The sequence below is a fragment of the Narcine bancroftii genome, chromosome 2, assembly GCF_036971445.1.
Source record: "Narcine bancroftii isolate sNarBan1 chromosome 2, sNarBan1.hap1, whole genome shotgun sequence".
In the NCBI taxonomy this organism is placed as follows: domain Eukaryota; kingdom Metazoa; phylum Chordata; class Chondrichthyes; order Torpediniformes; family Narcinidae; genus Narcine; species Narcine bancroftii.
In genome coordinates this window covers 84,999,468-85,016,716 of record NC_091470.1, presented here as the reverse complement: position 1 = coordinate 85,016,716, position 17,249 = coordinate 84,999,468, and the positions used below count along the sequence as shown (strand labels likewise).

The 17,249-nt window shown below is 40.2% G+C and overlaps 1 protein-coding gene across 1 annotated transcript in view; it reads right to left on the bottom strand.

The window, feature by feature from the left end:
• Window positions 1–17,249, bottom strand: part of cdan1 (codanin 1) — a 157,231-nt gene that overhangs the window by 85,753 nt on the left and 54,229 nt on the right. Inside the window, 3 exon segments of the mRNA XM_069915504.1 lie at window positions 2,347–2,436; window positions 3,497–3,606; window positions 13,292–13,412. Of these exon segments, the coding sequence (XP_069771605.1) occupies window positions 2,347–2,436; window positions 3,497–3,606; window positions 13,292–13,412 (321 nt within the window).

The following is a 17,249-nucleotide window of genomic DNA, read 5'->3' as shown; positions in this document are numbered from 1 at the left end:
CCAGATCCTCAATATCCTTCCAAAACTAAGGTTCCCTATGCCTGCTAACCTTGCCTTTAATCCTGACAGGAACATACAACTCTGTACTCTCAAAATTTCACCTTTGAAGGTCTTCCATTTACCTCACATATCCTTGCCCAAAAACAACTTATCTCAATCCACATATTCTAGATCAGTGGTTCTCAACCTTTTTCTTTCCACTCACATACCACTTTAAGCATACCACTATGCGATCTTGGACAACTGCTACAGAGCAGAGGACACAGTCTTCAAGAAATGAATATGACGCTGAGTACTATCGGATGGAAGGACACGAAGGACACGCCAGACTTGCTTCCCTACGCATGAATCAGAAGCAAATCCATGTCAGAGCAAGGCGGGGTCTTAAAAAAGCAGCCTCTACCCTCAAAGACCCCACCGCCCAGGCCAAGCCCTCTTCACTGCTACCACCGGGAGGCTGAAGACGAGCCCTCAGCAGCACAGGGACAGCTTCTTCCCCGCTGCCATCAGATTCCTGAACAGACGATGAACCGCAGACACGGCCTGACTGTTTTTATTTATTGTTGGAAGTTGTGTCATCGCGTAAAGAGTACAAACAATCTAAAGAGGGATTTTAAAAGAAGGGAGATGGAGGAGTTGAAGAGATGGGAGAGAGCTGAAAATGGATGGGTAAGATGAATACTATTAATATTAATGGACTTCACAATCAAATTAAGAGAAAAAAGTTACTGACACTACTTAAAAAGGAGAAAATAGGCAAAGCATTTATACAAGAAACACATTTAACTGAGTTAGAACACCGCAAGTTGAAGAGAGACTGGGTAGGTCATGTAGAGGCATCATCGTACAATTCAAAAGCCAGGGGTGTTGCTATATTAATTAATAAGAATCTGCCAATTAAGATAAAGGAAGTAATAACAGACCCAGTGGGTAGATCCATAATGATGATGTGCCAGATTTATTCAGAATCTTGGAACTTGTTGAACATTTATGCACATAATTAAAATGACCAGGAATTTATGCAGGGCATTTTTTTTTAAGATAGCAGACACACAGGGACACATTTTACTAGGGGGAGACTTGACCCATCGATAGATAAAACCGGGAAGACTATTACAAAAAATAAAGCAGTCAAATTTATAAAAAAAAAAAAAAAAAAAAAAAAAAAAAAAAAAAAAAAAAAAAAAAAAGCATACCACTATGCCATCAGTGCTCTGTGATTAGGAAGGGATTGCTGTGAGAAGATGTGGCAAGGTTCTTAATGAAGATTTTGTAATGAATATCAATGAAGTGGTTGAAAAGACAGATGGAATGCATTCCTTCCAAAGCCAGGTGCAGAATAAAAGAGCAGGGAGATTTGGTTAGCACAATGCCCAACCATGTTACCTCAAGTACTGTGCACAATTCTGGTACCCAACTGAAAGGAAAGATGTGATTTTGCCAGATACAAGGGAAACAAATGAGAATATGGTCAGGACTCAAACATTGTAACTGTGAGGAAAGGTGTGATAGATTGGCATTGATTTCATTACAACAGGAAGACTCAGAGCAGACCCAACAGTACAATGATAAGAACAGATTTATTTTCGAATAGGAGTAAAAAAACTATTAATGTCAATGTGAGTACATTGTCATCTACAAAAGTACAACTTTGAGATGGACCCAAATTTTTGCTTGTTTCTGTCAAACAGATACATATGATTCACCACCCACAATAGTAAAAATTTAATTTCCACAATAAGCCAAGGCAGAAAAAGATGATTTCCAAAGGATAGATAAATATACATTTAGAGATCATTTTTAATTATTTAATTTAGAAATAATGAACTGCCCAAATACACCTAAGTAACCATTTAACCTATTAACCCTGGACGTCTTTGGAACATGGGATAAAACCCACACAGACAACAGGGAGAACGAACAAACTCCTTACAGACAGCATCAGATTCAAACATGGGTTGCTGCCATACCTTTGCACTAACTACTACACCAAGAAGAAAAAATAAAAGTGATGTTTCTGTCATGCAGATGGATTATTTTTGGTGGTAAATTCTGTACATTTTAATTTTCAAGTAACTGATCATTTGGAATTTAACGGGGATAGGAAATAATATTTTCTCCAGAGGCTGATCAGAGTTTGGAACTCATTATCTGAAAATGGGGCAGAGGCAGAAACACTCATCACACTTAAAGAGTGCTTGGATGTGCACCAGAAGAGTCATCACATGCAGGATGAGGAACCAATGCTGGAAGAAAGCATTAAACTGGGTGATACTCTCTAGAGCGTCATGACACTAGTCAAATAAATATGTTCTATACACTTTAGCTAATTCTGAAGTTGTTTACCTGATTCGTAGGCCCATTGCTCTCTCAAACTCCCAACCAGGATTTGAATGCTTATCCTCCCATTCACGCAGCAACTCATAAAAGATATCCCTGGAAGATAATGAATGAATAGTTCTCTTCAATCAGAACTTCTGTAATTTGAACACATCTCTCCATTCCTTGAGAGCAAATTTGACAATTTTCCAAAAAATTTACATTAAGCAGCAATATTTTCAAACTCTAATACATTGAAAAATAATTGCAAATATTTAATTTTGATGTTCAAATGAAAGGCTAAGTAGAGTAACTTAACATGGGAATGATGGTGTAAAAAATGGACTAAAACCATACTCAGAAGTCCAAGATTACAACCAAATTGCACAGATGGATTTATAGGAAGCTGGCTACTTACACAAGCGATTAAAGGTAGTGGAGATGATTCATATTACAGCCATCAAACCTAAATGGGCCATTTCTGTATGCTGCCAATTCTGTGTAGACCATTGGACTATTAATGCAGATATGCATTTTCAGAATGCATTCTTACAGAATGTTTTACTTGTAACTATTTGCCAAGGAAATATGTAGGGGGTCAGTGAGCAAATGTTTCCAGCTCCAATTTATCCCACATGCATTCCATCAGAAATTATACTCTTCACACTTCAGACTCCAGAACACAGCTAAAACCATTTTACCCATCAACTCCACTTCATTAATCTCTCCATACCAGAAGCTATTTAAGCAAGGCAAATAAATTATCAACCAGCACATTTTTGCGATTCAGCAGGAAATCAACTTCCAGAGGAAACCACATGGACATAAAGGGAGCATGCAAACTCAACACAGACAACACCCAATGTCAGTACACTGGAGGTACAAGGCTGCAGCTCCTTTCTCTGCTCTACTATATGCCACCTTCACGCTATCCACATTTGAAAGGCACCATGCTCATAGCATTCTGAGATCATGTTTAATACCATGCATCAGCACATGCACTCTTCTTGACCTCTTGCTGCAACACCAACTCATGCTATCTCAAAACTGCATACTCCACAAAGGGTGTCTGTAACTGTTCTTCTTTCTACAGATGCAGCCTTGCCTGCAGTGCTTAAAACATTTTCTATGTATACATTATGAACCTGTGTTTCATAGAAGAAAACCATGCGTGTACCTTTGCTTCTTAAAATTTTGAAAGGCCCTGTCGCTGGTAAAATTAGATCGATTGTCAGTTTCAGGCTCAAATGGAACAGACTGTATAACTGAAGGGCCCACCAGTGAAACCTGGAAAGCAAGAAGTAATTAACAGTGAAATAAAATGCTTACACCTTACCAAAGATTCAAACTATTTTGTATCTAAAATACAGACACTAATAACTAGGACAGCTGAATTACCTTTAACACGTGAGATCATGATTGAAGTGGCCATAGAGATGTTTCCAAATAGTGGGAGAGTCCAGGGCCAGAGGTCACAGCCTTTAGCCCCTTTTCCAATGCCACCCCAGTTAATTGGCTGTACAGTGTCCCAGGATAGGAATCCCTTTGTGCTGTTTCCACTGGGCACCCTTAACTGGGACACAACTCATCCCCGGAGATCGGAGTATCCGACCTTCAACTGGAAATGGGTGACTTTCTGCTGTCCCTTTTCCACTGGTTTTGTCAGGTGACACTGGGGACATGAGTAGGGGTCGAGGTGAAATGACGTTATTTGATGCCAGCGTGTTGACAGTTTTCTTTTACCACTGGTCCCTGTGCCAGTTAATTCCTGGGACAAGGTGCTAGTGGAAAATGGGCTTTAGAATAAAAGGGTGTCCTTAAAGAACAGAGATGAGGAAATTGGTAAATCTGTGGAATTTAGGAGTGGAGGCCAAATCATTAGTTACTGTACCAGGAATTTCCACCAAAAATGTTGGTTTTGAGCAATATCCTTTGAATAAGATGACCCCCCCAAATATAGCATTTACTGCTGTTAAAAGCAAACCACAATATTTTAATTTATCATTTATCATTTTATTTGGATATTTTTAAATAAACCACTGTTGGCTCCTGTAACAGGCTGACGGCTGTCGAATCTATATAGCCGTTTAAAGTCTATACAGGCCCAACAGCAGTCAGACTGGGCAAATGGAGCAGCGCTGAGACTTCGCAAATAACTAACGGGACATGCACGAGATTGCTTCAGACCTGGGAGGAAGATGGCGGTGGTGTTGAGGTTTAGTCAGCAAGGTAAGAATTTAGACCCTTTGTTTCGGACGACCTGAATTTAAACTGAAAATTTAAAGTTTTGGATCAGCTTATACAATGGCATATACGGTATATTAAAAGCAGATAGATAGGTTCTGATGAGTAAGGGTGTCAAAGTTCATGGGGAGAAAAGAGTTGAGTGGAAAATACATCAGCCATGATTCAAATAGTGCAGTAGACTGAATGGCCAAATTCTGATCCTATAATAATTCTTATTACAGTAAAACCCCTGGTATCTGGCACTAATGGGGATTTGTAGATGCCAGATAAGTGCATTTTCCAGTCACTTGAGACTTACTTTTACAATGCCTAACTAATGAACCCACATTAAGAATAAACAGATTAAAAGACAAAATCACTATATGTACTTATACTGAACAAACCACTTGGATGAATATATAAACCTTAAAGCACTTTATTTTCAGTCACATCCTTTGAAAACATTTAACCGTCGGAGCATCTGTAGGTTCCTCCCCCTCCACAGAGCCACCCGAAAGATAAACAATAACATCATACATAATTAATCCCCCCCACCAAGTTTACAGATAAAGCCTCTTAGTCGTGAGACTACTACTAAGCAGGGATAACCCCAACAGCAAGTGGCATCAATCAGCTCTTCATCCTGGGCAACACCATTGCTGTTTCACGCTATTCAAATAGCTGCTATGAGCAAAGCATGACCAAGGCACTCAGCTAGCTGAATATTTGCTCACATCTTCACCAAAGGTTTACGTGTTGCCTCAGAGAGCATTTACTTTTACAATTTTAAACTTACGTATTTTTACCTATTATTTTATTCTTATTTATTTTCATTTTTTTTTATTTTCCTTTTTTCTGTCGGTTGCTTGAATTCCAGATACCAAGTGTTTTATTGTATTTTAAGCATTAATCATATGTGTACAACTAACATATTTTAAAGTTTTTATGACGTTTTTGAGGAAAATTGAGGAATTGTGGAGCACACCAGAATTGAAAACAGCATAAATCTACCATGATCAGATTGAACAGTGAAGAAAGCTTAGGGGCCATGAAGCCTACTCATGCTCCTATTTGCTGGTATTTTTGAACCCAGACTGAACAGAACCTGCACTGTACCCGAGCCACAGTTTTTCAGCTCCTGCCAACATTGTAGCCCAGTTAATATACAAGGTAAAGACAGGTGACGTAATGGAAAGCACACCCTGATGGTTCTGGGACGAGCCCAAGTTCTCAGAAGGCCTTTGCTAATTTCCCCAAAACTCTCTTTTGATCAGGGATATTTGGAAACCATCAATTAAATTAAAAAACATAATTTTAAAATAATGAAATCTCCAGAACAAACTTAACTGACCTAAATTTAAAACATTAAATATTAATTAAAATAAAATAAAAGAAATATTTTTTCAATGAATGTCAGTAGCCCATCAATGGGACAAACCAGAGACAAAGTGTACCTAACTCCTCAATTCAAATAAATTACAGAATATCCCTGATTCAACAGTGGGTCCAAGGGCAGAGGAAGAGGCCAGATGCAACTATTTTGAACTTTCAAAACACTCCATTCTCAAGCCTGCATCTCTGGAACTTCCTGCTGTACATGATGCAGTTCACCTATTTCTCAGATCCTGCCTAATAATTTCCACACGGCCAGTCATCAGTGCAACTGTTTTGGTCCACTGCTCAGGGTCACTGATGTCAGGTTTCACATTACTTCCCCCTCATGATTGCTTCAATTCACTCACCTGGACTTCAACTGGAAAGAGTGCAAAAAGGATTCGCAAGAATGTTACCAGCATAGGAGGACGTGAGTTACAAGGACAGGCTGGATGCAACATGGAATAGTACGGCACAGAAACAGGCCCTTTGGTCCACGATGACAGCATCAAACACAAATTAAACTAAATCTCTTCTGCCTGAACATGATATATACCCCTCCATTCCCTGCGTATTCCCTTATCTATCCAAAAGCCTCAAACATGACTGTCATTTGCTTCCACAATTTCACTGGCAGCCTTTTCCAAGCACCTATTACACAATGTGTAAAAAAAAACCTGCTCCGTGCACCTCTTTTAAACCCCACTCCTCACCCCACCCCCTCTCACTTTAAGTGCATTCCCTTTAGTATTTAACATTTTAACTCTGGGGAAAAGACTGACTGTCTACCTATTTTCCTTATCTCTCATAATTTTATACACTTCTATCAGGTCTTTCCTCAGCCTCCTACACTCTAGAGGCAACAACTCAAGTCTGTCCAACTTTCCTTAAGCTCCAGTCTGGTAAAGCTCTCCTGTACCTTTTTCAAAATTTCTACATCATTCCTGCAAAGGAGTGATTAAAGTTCTAATCAAGTGCAGCCCTGAGCAAAGTCTTTTTTTTAAATAACTGCAACATGAATTCCTTACGCTTCTACTCAGTGCCCCAGAACTTCACTTCCTGGACCATAGGAGGCTGAGGGGTGACATTATAGAGATATGCAAAATCATAATGGAATAGATGAGGTAAATAGTTACAGACTTTTTCCAAGGAAAAAGTCTAAATCTCAAGGACACTGGTTTAAGGTGAGAGTGGAAAGATTCTAAGGAGACCCAAGAGGCAGGTTTTCCACACAGAAGGTGGTGCACATGTGGAATAATCTGCCAGTGAAGCTGTAAAAGTAGAAATAATTATGGCATTTAAACATTTATTCAGGAACATAGTAGGAAAGGTTTAGAGGCATATGGGCCAAACGGAAATGGAACTAGTTCAGAAAGACACCTTGGTCAGCATGAGTAAGTTTGACTGAAAAAGCTTATTTCATTGCTCTTTAATCTCCAGAAGACTGCAATTTTGGGTGGTGGTGAGGGAAGAGATGTGAGTGGGAGTTAGGTAAATGAAGCATGAGTGGGGGAGGTGGGAGTTGTGAGTTGGAAAGGTGAATGTGGGGAGTGGTAAGAGAAAGTACAAGTGTGGTGGTAGCTGGGGGAAGTGCATGCTGGAGGCCTGCTTGTCACGAGTGGAGAGTGTGTGGAGATGCAAGTTGGGGTTGGGGAGTGGAGACACATGTTTATAGCAGAAACCATTTTGTGGCCATTACTGAAATTTGGCTGGAGGAAGGGCAAGATTGGCTGATACCAGGGTTTAGGTGTTTAAAAAAACCAGAATGGGAGGTAGAAAAGTGTTGGGGGAGGGGGGGAGGGGAAAAGAGAGTAGCATTACTGGTCACAGCTATAGAAAAGGAGGACACTGCAGAGGGAATGTCCACTGAGTCGGAATGGCTGGAAGTCAAAAATAGGAAAGGAGCCATTACTGTGTTGGGAGTAGTCTAGACGCCCCCAAATAGCCCTTCGGATACCGAGGTGCAAATAAGCAGGAAAATTTTGGAATGGTGCGGGAAATCCTGGGTTATAGTTATGGGTGATTTCAACTTCCTTAATATTGACTGGCACCTACTGATTATAAAATGAATAGATGGGGCTGAATTTGTCAGGTATGATACAGAATGTGGACCAGCTGACAAGAGGAGAGGCCATACTGGATCTTGTTCTGGGGAATGAACCTGGTCAGATGGCAGTGTCAGTATTCACAAAAGGACCTTGATCATTGTGAGGCAAAAATTGAACAGGCCCGTGTGCTGGACAATGTGGAGATTAAAGAAGTGGAAGTGTTGGATCTTTTTTTTTAAACTTTATTTAAGATTTTATAACATGAATAACATATAGGATTACATTTTTTAAAAAAATTAAGAATAAAATAATAAAATTACAATACAATATCAGTAATCTAAATAAACTATACCCTCCCCAATAATTATTACACATTAATAACCCAACTCAAATTAGTCCAACCCCCCCTTTCCCCCAAAATAAAGAGTGAAGAATTAATAAAGTTAATAATATGTGAGAAAAAAAACCCACTTACAAAAAAACAAAAACATAACCGATTAAAATACTAACAAAAAGAAAAGTCATTAATACTAAGATATCAGACTTAAAAAACATATTTAAATCAAACTTAAATGCATATATTTAACAAACGGAGTTAAGATGAAACATATATTTAACTCAAACTTAATATAAAAAATTAGTAAAGTTAGTAACATTATCTATCAAAAATTCTTAAACAATAATCAATTCTTAAAAAAAATTGTAGCATGAAAAAAAAAGATGAAAAAAAACTTTCTCTATAGAGATAAACCTTCACCAAATATCAACTAACTTCACATCTATCATCATATTAGTCACATAAACCACCATCTTAAAACAAAATTCAAACCTCATTAAGCATTGTACAATTCAATTTTAGTACTCTTCCACCATTTTTCCCTTTTACTCTTGAATAGTTATCCAATAAAAGCTCCAATACCACATTTAAATATCCCCAATCATTACATTAAAATTCAGATATTCAAATAATAAAAACACATCTACAACGAAATCCATATCTTCAACAAATGGAGCATAAACCACAAACAAAATTCAAGCCTCATTAAGAGTTGTACAATTCAATTTATAACTTTCACCATTATTCCCTTCGTTCTATAACTAAAATAGCAAAATAATATACACCAGAATTACCACTCCTTTCACCTTAAAGTTAAAGAAAAAATTTAAAAAATCTTATCCATCCCACTCACATTTAAATTTCAGATATTCCTTATCTACTGAATAAACTTTACAAAAAAAAACCACATCAATTTTTAGTTTTTTTTAAACAATCAAATACTTTCTTATACTTTTTTTATATTTAAACAAAAAAAAAACCCCTTCACTCTTTAATCTAATAATACAAAAAAAAGGAAAAAAACCGGGTAGGAGGTTAAAAATACCCCCTCCCGTCTAAACCACGCAATGCGGTAACTCCCCAAAAAAAAATGGGTGTGAGATAACTCACACGTAGCAGATGACTTTCAGGAAATAGTGCCTATCCAGTTTTCTCCCCCAACTCTCACTTCATCTTAAACTAACATCATCATTATTTAATATCCCTTTTTTTAAAAAAAAACATTAGAAAAAAAAGGACAACTCTCCTTTTAATCAGCTCCAACTGCCGAGTCACCATTACAACCATTCCTTCTTGGAGTACGGCTCTTTTCTTCCATCTCTTGTCTCCTTAGAGATCGCGGCGGACTATGTCTCTGTTGAAACTGAGTAATTGGCAGCTCTTGAGCAAATACTATAGCTTCCTTTGGAGAATCAAAGAACTTTGGTTGGTAACCATCTTGAAAAACCTTCAAAACAGCTGGATATCTAAAGGTTGCCTTGTAACCTTTCTTCCACAACAACTCTTTAGCAGGATTGAATTCCCATCGTTGGAACATAACTTCTTGACTCAAATCCACATAGAAGAAAATTCGATTATTTTGAATCATCAAGGGTGATTTTCTCTGTTGCGCATTTCTAATAGCAACTTGTAAAATTATTTCTCTGTCGTAATAATTCAAGCAATGAACCAAAACAGGTCTTGGACTTTGACCTGAAATAGGTCTTCTACGCAAGGCTCTGTGAGCACGTTCCAGTATTAAACCTTCTGGGAAATGTTCTTGACCCAGCACCTGCGGAATCCATTCAGTAAAAAATTTTCTTGGATCTGGTCCCTCCATACCTTCCGGCAAACCAATAATTTTTATATTGTTCCGTCTGGATTGGTTTTCCAAATAATCAATCTTTTTCACCAAATTTTTATTTTGAGTTTGTAAGTCTTCGACCATTTTGGTCACATCAAAAACTTGATCCCGTATTTCGTCTATATCTTCTTGACACGAATTAAATTTATCTCTCACTTCAAGCTTAAAAGCTCCAAACTCAGCCATCTGTTGAGAATGTATTTTCACCAGAGTATTAAACCTAGTACCAAGTTCAGTCATAATCTTGGATAATCCCTGCATTGTATAAGATAATTTAGATTCAAGATTCACAAAAATCTTTTCAATTGGAAGAGATTTTGGCTCAACAGATTCCTGCTTCTTCTGCATAACCAAAGGATCTTCTGTTCCTTCCTTCACTCTGGTTGCCTTCCTTGTAGTATGACTGCGTGTGGAAACCCCAGCCACAGCCTCTCCAGCAGTGACTGGAGGGCGCTGGCCGGGGTTTTCCCCAGTCCATAATATATTAAGTTCTCCCAGTACATCAAGTTGTATAGGTTCTTCTGTCTCAAGAGGTGCAGTTTGCAGCGCCACCTCTACAGTTGACAAATGCCTTTGAGTAACTCTTTGTTCTAAAGGCTGTTTGGCGCCCTCTTTAGGGGGCTCTACCGATGTAACATAGAGCTCTACATCCGAACACTGTAACTCTCTCCTGGGATCCATTTCACGCTGAGTCCCGGTGTCTTTCCTGCAGGTAGGCTCCAAAACTTGAACTTTTGGAAAATGTAGTTTTTTGATGATCTGTTGTAGTTTTTTTTTTGCTCTTTTTCACCAATTGTACCATCATACATTAAATTAACAGCACTGAAATTATCTAAACTTTTAAAGAATTTTAACGGGCATTTCTAGACAAAACAATAAGATAGAGTCAGGAGAGGACTGGAAGGCACGTCTGATCCTTACGCCATCTTGCCACGCCCCTCAGTGTTGGATCTTCTTAAAAACATCAAGATAGATAAGTTCCCAGGGCCAGATGCGATATATTTCAGGTTGCTAAGGGAAGTGAGAGAAGAGATAGCTGGGGCAGTAGCTATGATTTTTGAATCCTCTTTGGCCACAGGGGATGTGCCAGAGGATTGGAGAATGGAAAATATAGTTCCCTTGTTTAAAAAAAGGTAATAGGGAAAATCCTGAGAATTATAGACCAGTGAGTCTTATGTTAGTGGTGTGCAAAATATTAGAGAGGATTCTTAAAGATAGGATCTATGAGCATTTGGAGAAGTACAGGCTACTCAAGGATAGTCGGTATGGCTTTGTGATGGAAAGGTCGTGCTTCACGAGTCTGAGTTTTTTGAGAAGGTAACAAAAGAAATTGATGAGAGTAGGGCAGTAGGTGTGGTCTACATGGATTTTAGCAAGGCATTCAAAAAGGTCCCCCATGAGAGACTCATACAGAAAGTCATGAGGCACGGGATCAGTGGAACCTTGGCTGTATAGATAAAAAAGTGGCTTGCAGGAAGAAACCAGAGAGTAGTAGTGGAAGGAAAGTATTCTGCCTGGAGGTCGGTGACTATTCGAGTGCCACAGGGATCTGTTCTGGGACCCTTGCTCGTTGTGATATTTTATAAATGATCTGATGAAGAGGCAGAAGGATAGGTCAGTAAGTTTGTGGATGACATGAAAGTTGGAGGAGTTGTGGATGGAGATGAAGATTGTAAAAGTTTAAAAGAGGATATAGACAGGATGCAGAGTTGGGCAGATAAGTGGCAGGTGGATTCGATCCAGTTAAGTATGAGGTGATGCATTTTGGAAGGATAAACCAGAAGTATAGGGTTAATGGTCAGTTACTTAAGAGTGTGGATAAACAGAGGGACCTTGGAGCTCAATTCTATACATCTCTCAAGGTCATAGTACAGGTTGATAGGCTCTGGGCTAACCTAACCAAGTTCTGCGGCAGCCAGTTGTACCACACCACAGCCTACAACCCTCAAGCAAACAGCCTGGTCGAGCGTTTCCACTGCCACCTGAAAGCAGCCCTGAAAGCTCAACTACAGGGCCCAAAATGAATGGATGAACTTCCATGAGTGCTCTTAAGCATCCGTACAGCACTAAAGGAAGACCTACCAGCCTCATCCACTGAGATGGTGTACGGTTTCCCACTTACCATCCCCATGGTCATTCACTTCAACCCCCCTTGCCCACAGTCCAGTGCCTTAGACATCCTCCAGAGGTAGAGAGTTAAGAAAGCTGATGGGACGCTGAGCTTCATTAATAGGGGGAATGAATTCAACAGTAGGGAGGTCATGTTGCAGCTCTGCAAATCTCTGCTAAGACCATACTTGAAGTATTGTGTTCAGTTCTGGTCACCTCATTATAGGAAGGATGTGGAAGCCATGGAGAGGATGCAGAGGAAATTTACCAGGATGCTGCCTGGATTGGAAAGCAAGTCTTATGAGGCAAAGTGAGCAGAGTTAGGACTTTTCTCTGGAGTGTAGAAGGATAAGAGGAGACTTGATAGTCTGCAAGATTACGAGAGGCATAGATAGGGTGGACAACCAGCACCTGTTTCCCAGGGCAGGATCAGGAAACACCAGAGAACATGTACAAAGTTAAGGGAGGGAAGTTTAGCATAGACATCAAGGATAAGTTTTTTTTAAAACACAGAGAGTTGTGGGAGCCTGGAATGCCTTTCCAGGAATGGTGGTCAAGGCTGAAACATTGGGGGCATTTAAAAGACTCTTAGATAGACACATCGTTGAAAGAAAAATAGAGGGTTACAGAATAAGGAAGGTTTGTATTTTTTTAAAGGAAGGAATATATGGGTGGGCACTACATTGAGCGCTGCATTTTTCTTTGTTCAATCCCTGTGACTCAGTGCTCTACTCTTCCCTTCCCACCTATCCCACTGGAACCACAGTAAGTGCAATACTTGTAACTACATCATCCTCCTCACCCCCGTTTAGAGCCACAAGCACATCTTCCAGGTGACGCAGAGATTTACATGCACCTCATCTAACCTAATCCACTCCATTTAGTGCACTTGGTGGATCCTCCTTCAGAGAGACCAAATGTAGACTACTTTTTAAAATATATTTATTGAAAAAATTAAGCAAACAACCAGTTAAACCAATGAATTCAGTTTACGAATCACTGAGAGACATCTGTCAGGTTATGTATACATCTCACCTGGGCAGTGCTGATCTCGTAGTCATGGTTTAACTGGTCACGTAATGAGGCAGAGAACATGCCAATTCGATCATTCTCACTGAGTAGCTTTATGGTCCCTTTATCTAAATAAGAAATTATCCTGCAAAAGTTTTTTTAAAAAAAATCAAGTTTTGCAGTCAATATTACCTCATGCATTTTCTAGTCCCCCCCCCTTAAAACATAGTTATTTATGAGACATAAACCATAATGACTGTTTCTTCTCTATCATCCAGAAATCAGCTTCATGATTGCTATATGAACAATCAATTCAACTATGGATTGCATCACAAGCTCCAACTACCTCTTTTTCTTTTGAATATTTATAATTTTTCAAACTCAGTCAACAATCCATAATAAAAAACACATTACATTTTCCAATTATATGCAAGCTTCACCATCGAGTTCAATTTCCCCCTTGTCTCAATTAATACATCCAAAGACAAAATTAAATAGACAATTACCCTAAAAAAAACAGCAACGATAAATTAGCCCTCGTCCCTTATCCCTTTAGTTCCAACTACCTCTTCACTCACTGCCAACACATGTAACTATAAGAAATGTGACAAGGAAATTCAGCCATTTTTTCACCTCTATGTCTTCTTGAGCTCCAAAACTCACAAATGACATTTATTGAGTCATAATTATCATGGAAACAGGACCTTTAGTCCAACTCATCCATACCAAATGAGCTACCTTTCTGAAGTGGTCTACAATTGGCACATGTCCCTCTAAACCTTTCTCATCCATGAATTCTTCCAAAAATTAGTGTAACATCTAAAATTTTCTCTGGCAACTCGTACCACATTCCCAACATCCTGAGTGAGAAACTTACCTCTGAGGTCTCCTTTAAAATTTTCCCTCTCATCTTAAATCTATGGCCTCGAGATTTAAACTCTTATATCCTGGGGAAAAAACTGTGACCATCCACCTTAAATACCAAATGATACTGAACTCTTCTTACATTACCTCCACTCCGGGCTCACTTCCATGGTTGTGACTCTCTATCCCCTTTCTCCCACTTCAAGCCTTTTTTTCCTGGACACTTCATTCTGGCCAGCTGCGTGCTCTGGACATTTTTATTTCCAATTGTGGCCGAGATATCAACCGTCTCAACTTTACCACCCAACTCTTGCATTCAAACATCACCTCCTCAAAACACTCTGACCTGCAATCTCTCTGCATCAATCCCAACCTCACCATCAAACCCATAGACAAGGGTGGTGCAGTTGTGGTCTGGCACACTGACCTCTACTTTGCCAAAGTCAGTGACAGCTCTCAAACATCTCCTCCTATTGTCCCCTCTCATAGGACCCCACCATCACACATCAAGACACTGTCTCCAACACCATTTCCAACCTCATCACCTCTGGCACCTCCCATCCACAGCCATTCACCTCATTCTCTCTCACCCCCACACAGCCCATTTCTACCTTCTACCCAAGATACTCAAACCCAACAAACTGGGCAGACTCTTTCTTTCTGCTTGCTCCTGCTCCACCAAATTAGTTTAATCCTACCTTGTCTCTATCTTTTCTCCCCTGGTCTAAACGCTCCCCACCTACATCCACAACACCTCACATGCCCTCCATCTCCTCACTGACTTCAGATTCCCCAAAATGGACAGCCTCATCTTCACGATGGATGCCCAATCCCCTTATACCTCTATCCCCCACACAGGTATGAAAGCACCACTTCTTCCTGGTCCAAAGATCCCACCAGTCACCCTCTATCTCCGCCCTCCTCCACCTGGCAGAACCTGTCCTCACTCTAAATAATTTTTCCTTTAACTCATCCCACTTCCTCCAAATCAAAGGAGTAGCTATAGATACCGGGCAAGGGTCCCAGTTATGCCTCCCTGTTTGTGGGCTTTGTGGAGCAATCCATGCTGCAAGCCTACACAGGCAAGATCCCTCAACTCTTCCTCTAGTACATCAATGACTACATCGGGGCTGCCTCGCGCACCCACGATGAGCTTGTTAACGTCATCCATTTCACGGACAACTAATCTTAAACTCACCTGGCATATGTCCACCAACATATACTACAAACCCTCCAATAGACAATAGACAATAGGAGCTGGAGTAGGCCATTTGGCCCGTCGGGCCAGCACCGCCATTTTAGATCATGGCTGATCATTACCATCAGTACCCCTTTCCAGCCTTATCCCCATAACCCTTAACTCCATTACCCACAAGAGTCTTATCTAACAGTGACCGGTGAACAAGTACACCCAGATCCATTTGCACTTCCCCACTCCCTAGCTTGTCTCCATTTAAATAATACTCAGCTTTCCTATTACTTCCCCAAAAATGAATAACCTCACATTTGTTCACATTGAAATTCATCTTCCATTTAGCCGCCCACTCCTCCAGCCTGTCCAAGTCCCTCTGCATTTTCCTTACATCCTCCTCACACCCCACACCGCCACCCAGTTTAGTGTCATCTGCAAATTTGCTCATGTTATTTATAATCCCCTCATCCAAATCATTAACATAAATTACAAACAACTTGCCCACTAGACTCCCGTGCGGTACCTTATCAAAGGCCTTCTGGAAGTCCAAATACACCATATCCACTGGCTCTCCCGAGTCCACCCTCTTTGTCACATCCTCAAAAAATTCCAGAAGGTTAGTCAAGCATGACTTACCCTTAAGGAATCCATGCTGACTAGCCCTTATACTATTATTACTGACTAAGTGTTCTGCTATTTCTCCTTTTATGACGGACTCCAATATCTTCCCCACCACTGATGTCAGGCTAACCAGTCTATAATTTCCCGTTTTCTCCCTCCCTCCTTTCTTAAAAAAGGGACCACATCAGCCACTCTCCAATCCTCAGGGACCTCCCCGGAATCTATGGAACTTCGGAAAATGTCGACCAGTGCCTCCACAATTTCCATAGCCACCTCTTTAAGCATCCTAGGATGCAGCCCATCAGGCCCTGGGGATTTATCAGCCCTCAGTCCCAACAATTTACTCATAACCTCCTGCTTCTGGATCCGGATATCCATTAGATCCCCTACCTCCCCAGTAAAGTTCCCCAAGTCTCTTGGTACCGCATGACCACTTCCCCCTAACTGACTATAACCTATATCCTCCTTGGTGAAGACAGTTGCAAAGTATTTGTTAAATTCCTCTGCCATCTCCTTGTTTCCGGTAATAATTTCACCCTTGCCCATTTTCAAATGGCCAATTTTAGACCGAACCAATTTCTTCCTCTTCACATACTTAAAAAAGCTTTTGCTATCCTCCGCAATATTATCTGCCAATTTCCTCTCGTACTTCATTTTCCCGTCTCTTATAGCTTTCTTAGTTACCCTCTGATGTTCTTTGAAGGTTTCCCAATCCTCTAATTTCCCACTCCGCTTCGCTATCTTATAATTACTCCCTTTGGACTTGATAATGCACTTGATTTCCTGAGTTAGCCAGGGCTGCCATTTGCATCTCCTAGAGCCTTTCCTCCACTTTGGAATAAATTTGTCCTGAATCCTGTGAAAAATGTCCATAAAAACCTGCCATTTTTCCCCAGTTGTCCTCCCAGCTAGTGTATCTTCCCATTTTATTTTGGATAGCTCCTCCCTCATAGCTGCAAAATTCCCTTTATTTAACTGAAGTACAGATGCTTCCGACTTCCTTTCCATTTCCCTTTCTAATTGCAGCTTAAAAGTAACCATACCATGGTCACTATTCCCTAATGGCTCCCCTACATCAAGGTCACTTATTAAGTCTGCGTCGCTGCACAGCACCCAGTCCAGAATCGACTTCCCCCTGGTAGGTTCCTCCACTAGCTGTTCCAAGAAAGTATCTCGTAGACATTCTATAAACTCGCTCTCTTGTGTTTCTGCCCCCGTCTGATTATCCCAGTCCACCTTCATGTTGAAGTCCCCCATAACTACCGTATTGCTACCACTTTGACATGCCACTCTTAATTCCTGATT